We start from the raw sequence: 3,865 nt of genomic DNA on the forward strand, positions 1-3,865 counted from the left end.
ACCGCGGCCCCTGCACACACTCACCCCAAAGTCTCAACGTCGAACCGAAGGCGACACCCACCCAACTCCTCCCTCTCCGCCCCATAGTCCACCCAACACTTACAGCCCCTCCAAAGAAAAAGCCCAGCGGAAGAGGACTCCGGAAAAGTGACTATCTCGGAAGACCAGGGTAGAGCTCCCGGGAGAAAAAGGCGAAGATCCCCGGCCCCGGATCGCCATCCCCTTCCCTGGCACCAGCTTCTCCAGGCTGCGCGAAGGAAGAGGGTACGACGCCGGGGAGGGACTGGGTGCGCGGGCATGAAGTTGGAGGTGTTCGTCCCTCGCGCGGCCCACGGGGACAAGCAGGGCAGTGACCTGGAGGGCGCGGGCGGCAGCGACGCGCCGTCCCCGCTGTCGGCGGCGGGAGACGACTCCCTGGGCTCAGATGGGGACTGCGCGGCCAACAGCCCGGCCGCGGGCGGCGGCGCCAGAGATCCGCCGGGCGACGGCGAACAGAGTGCGGGGGGCAGGCCGGGCGCGGAGGAGGCGATCCCGGCAGCAGCTGCTGCAGCGGAGGTGGCGGAGGGCGCGGAGGCCGGGGCGGCGGGGCCAGGCGCGGGGAGCGGCGAGGGTGCACGCAGCAAGCCATATACGCGGCGGCCCAAGCCCCCCTACTCGTACATCGCGCTCATCGCCATGGCCATCCGCGACTCGGCGGGCGGGCGCTTGACGCTGGCGGAGATCAACGAGTACCTCATGGGCAAGTTCCCCTTTTTCCGCGGCAGCTACACGGGCTGGCGCAACTCCGTGCGCCACAACCTTTCGCTCAACGACTGCTTCGTCAAGGTGCTGCGCGACCCCTCGCGGCCCTGGGGCAAGGACAACTACTGGATGCTCAACCCCAACAGCGAGTACACCTTCGCCGACGGGGTCTTCCGCCGCCGCCGCAAGCGCCTCAGCCACCGCGCGCCGGTCCCCGCGTCCGGGCTGCGGCCCGAGGAGGCCCCGGGCCTCCCCGCCGCCCCGCCGCCCGCACCTGCCGCCCCGGCCTCGCCCCGCATGCGCTCGCCCGCCCGCCAGGAGGAGCGCGCCAGCCCCGCGGGCAAGTTCTCCAGCTCCTTCGCCATCGACAGCATCCTCAGCAAGCCCTTCCGCAGCCGCCGCCTCAGGGACACGGCCCCCGGGACGACGCTTCAGTGGGGCGCTGCGCCCTGCCCGCCGCTGCCCGCGTTCCCCGCGCTCCTCCCCGCGGCGCCCGGCAGGGCCCTGCTGCCGCTCTGCGCGTACGGCGCGGGCGAGCCGGCGCTGCTGGGCGCGCGCGGGGCCGAGGTGCCACCGACCGCGCCGCCCCTCCTGCTTGCACCTCTCTCGGCGGCGGCCCCCGCCAAGCCTCACCGAGGCCCGGCGGCCGGCGGCGCGCACCTGTACTGCCCCCTGCGGCTGCCCGCAGCCCTGCAGGCGGCCTCAGTCCGCCGCCCTGGCCCGCACCTGCCGTACCCGGTGGAGACGCTCCTAGCCTGAGTCGCGCCGCGGGGCCCGGGAACGCCGAGTGCACGCCGTCGCGGAGGCGGGAACGCGGGCCGGCGGACTTTGCACTTTGAATCCAGAGGAAAATGAATTTTTAAAATCTGCATCAAACGTGCCTTAAAGCTAAAGCATTTTGACAGGAGTATTTAAACTTAGTCCAGGATATTTTCCTTTGTCTTTTATAACTTTACAGAGGACCAAAGCAATTCTTGTTTTAGTTTCTTTGCGAAGCCTGCTCCTCCTCCCCTTCATAAGGACTTTTTTTGTCTTTCTTTAACGCCCAGGCTTCGTCTTATTTCTACTGTTTTTGTCGCAACTTCCATTGATTTATGTCCCTTCCCTCCCCCCTAAGTACATCAGGGAACCTTTCCACACTATAAATGATATGACTACTGTTTGGGGTTTCTGGGCCCCCATCCGTGTACGTATGTGGCATTTCCAGGTGTGACTGAGTGTGAGAGACATGTCAGAGGCTCTTCAGTGATTTCTTGCTATTGACCAATGCTTCACTGTGCCAAAAGAGAAAAAAAATGTTGGGTTTTGTAATTAAATTATTTATATATTTTTGAAACCTGAATTGAAAATGTTGCAGGCAACGGGCTACAGCTTTATTAGTGGTTCTCTAACTGTGGTCTCCTTGGGCCAAGCAATTTCTTTAAAGGAAAAGTTGATTATGTATGTGGGGTGCCAGGACCACTGCCACTTGAAAGCAAGTGTGAGTTTTATTTTTAATATTATTTTATTTGTGTCTGTGTACATATTCATGTATAAATTTTATGAAACCCAAGCATAGTGCTTATTTTTTAATAAAACAACTGACTTAACACATTGTGATGATGGGTTGGAAGTGGAGAGATTTTTGTCTGTCCCCCCTCCCAAAAAAATGGGCTCAGGTTTTGGTCTCAAGAAACTTCCTTTGGAGATAAAAATATTTTCCTGAATAATTCGATAAAGGTATTATAGAATGGGCTTGCAGATTTCCTTATGAGATACATTGCTAGACAGATTTCCAGATAGGACTTCCATTCATGGGCTTTTTAAAAGTTGAAAACCAATTACTCCTCTAATTAGTCACCTAAGTGCTTCCAGAACAAATGAGAGGGAAGTGTCCCTCTCTCCCCCAAGAATCCTTAGCAGGCAAGTTGAGCTCTTAACAAGCCTAGAGTCAAACAGATATTTTCAGGTAAATTGGTTCTGATTTGGGGCTCAAAAAGTTGGAGCCCCAATTTTTTTGACAACTTTTTTGTCATAAGACTATCTTAAAATATCAAAGGTGTCTTCAGGGCAATTTCAAAAGCAATTTAAATGTCATAGTGTTTTTGTCAAAACAAAACCATCCACCTTTTTAGGAATGCAAAAGTTCATCTGGGTGTGAACCAATGGGTAGTATTTTTTTCACTCTTCCCTCATCTGTAAAGATTTCACTTGAAGCAGTGGCAGTGTTCTGCATGTTTCAGTTGCAGTCTGAAGAGAAAATGCCTCCTGGAGAGAGGGAGAGACAGTTTCCCATATTATAAATGTAAGGGAGGATTTTCATCAGTGGGAGTACCAGGGTGAACACCTGTTCTTCAGTAGGTTCCTAGGCAATACAGTTTTAACAATGCATGGATTGCAAAATTTTAGAGAGTAATACAAACTGTGGGAAATGCAGAGACTAGAAACAGGCCTCATTGCCATGGCTGCCATTCTTGGGTAGATCCCATCTTACCCAGGACAGGAGGATGATTTGAGCTCTACATATAATGAGGTGGGGAAGGAGGGTGGCGTTTATTTCAGGATGCTCTCTTTTGGCAGGAATGGGAGAGAAACAATCTTCCCTAAATCCGGTTACCAGATGATGAGTCTTGACTGATTTGGATGACGTCTACTTAGTAATCATAAAGAGTGATAATAATAGGGTTGAATTACGGCAAGAGGTAGACATTTGCACCCACAGGGTCAATAATCCGACCCCAAAATAAACCTGAAACAGACCAGCAACTAGCGGCAGGGGACAACGGGTTCCCTGGGTAGAAATGATCAGACCTCAACATGTTGCTTCCCCCTTCAAATCACATGGAGGAGAGAATGCGGGAGGGCAGGGAGTCAGCCAGCTCTGTCCTTCCCACCTCTGGTTCCAGGGGACCTTGTCTCTCCCACGGTGTGCCTCACCCACAGAGGCAAAGTGCAGCCTACTTGAACATCTTTTTTGTAAAGCCACTGTTTTCTTGTCTGCACTGATACGTGAAGACAGTCCTGCAAAGGGAGATTTAAAGTCGCTTCTGATTTATTCGTGTTAACACACAAACAGCAAAGTGAAAGACAAAGGTAGTGTTCCAAAAATCCCGGCTGTTCCGCCCTCCCCTCAAAAGAAAAAATA

General features: G+C 54.3%; 1 protein-coding gene across 1 annotated transcript; it reads left to right on the plus strand.

Moving 5' to 3' along the window:
- Positions 1-252: 252 nt before the first annotated feature.
- On the plus strand, positions 253-2,340 carry FOXQ1 (forkhead box Q1). Its single transcript, XM_031011813.3, has one exon. The coding sequence runs from the start codon at positions 298-300 to the stop codon at positions 1,498-1,500; it is 1,203 nt and encodes a 400-aa protein (XP_030867673.2). The 5' UTR covers positions 253-297; the 3' UTR covers positions 1,501-2,340.
- The last annotated feature ends 1,525 nt before the right edge of the window (positions 2,341-3,865 follow it).

Source organism: Gorilla gorilla, chromosome 5 (genome assembly GCF_029281585.2).
Source record: "Gorilla gorilla gorilla isolate KB3781 chromosome 5, NHGRI_mGorGor1-v2.1_pri, whole genome shotgun sequence".
Lineage (NCBI taxonomy): Eukaryota > Metazoa > Chordata > Mammalia > Primates > Hominidae > Gorilla > Gorilla gorilla.

What these genes read in the sequence shown, in the direction of transcription:
- FOXQ1 (XM_031011813.3), top strand. Translation starts at nt 298, where the DNA reads ATGAAGTTGGAGGTGTTCGTCCCTCGCGCGGCCCACGGGGACAAGCAG.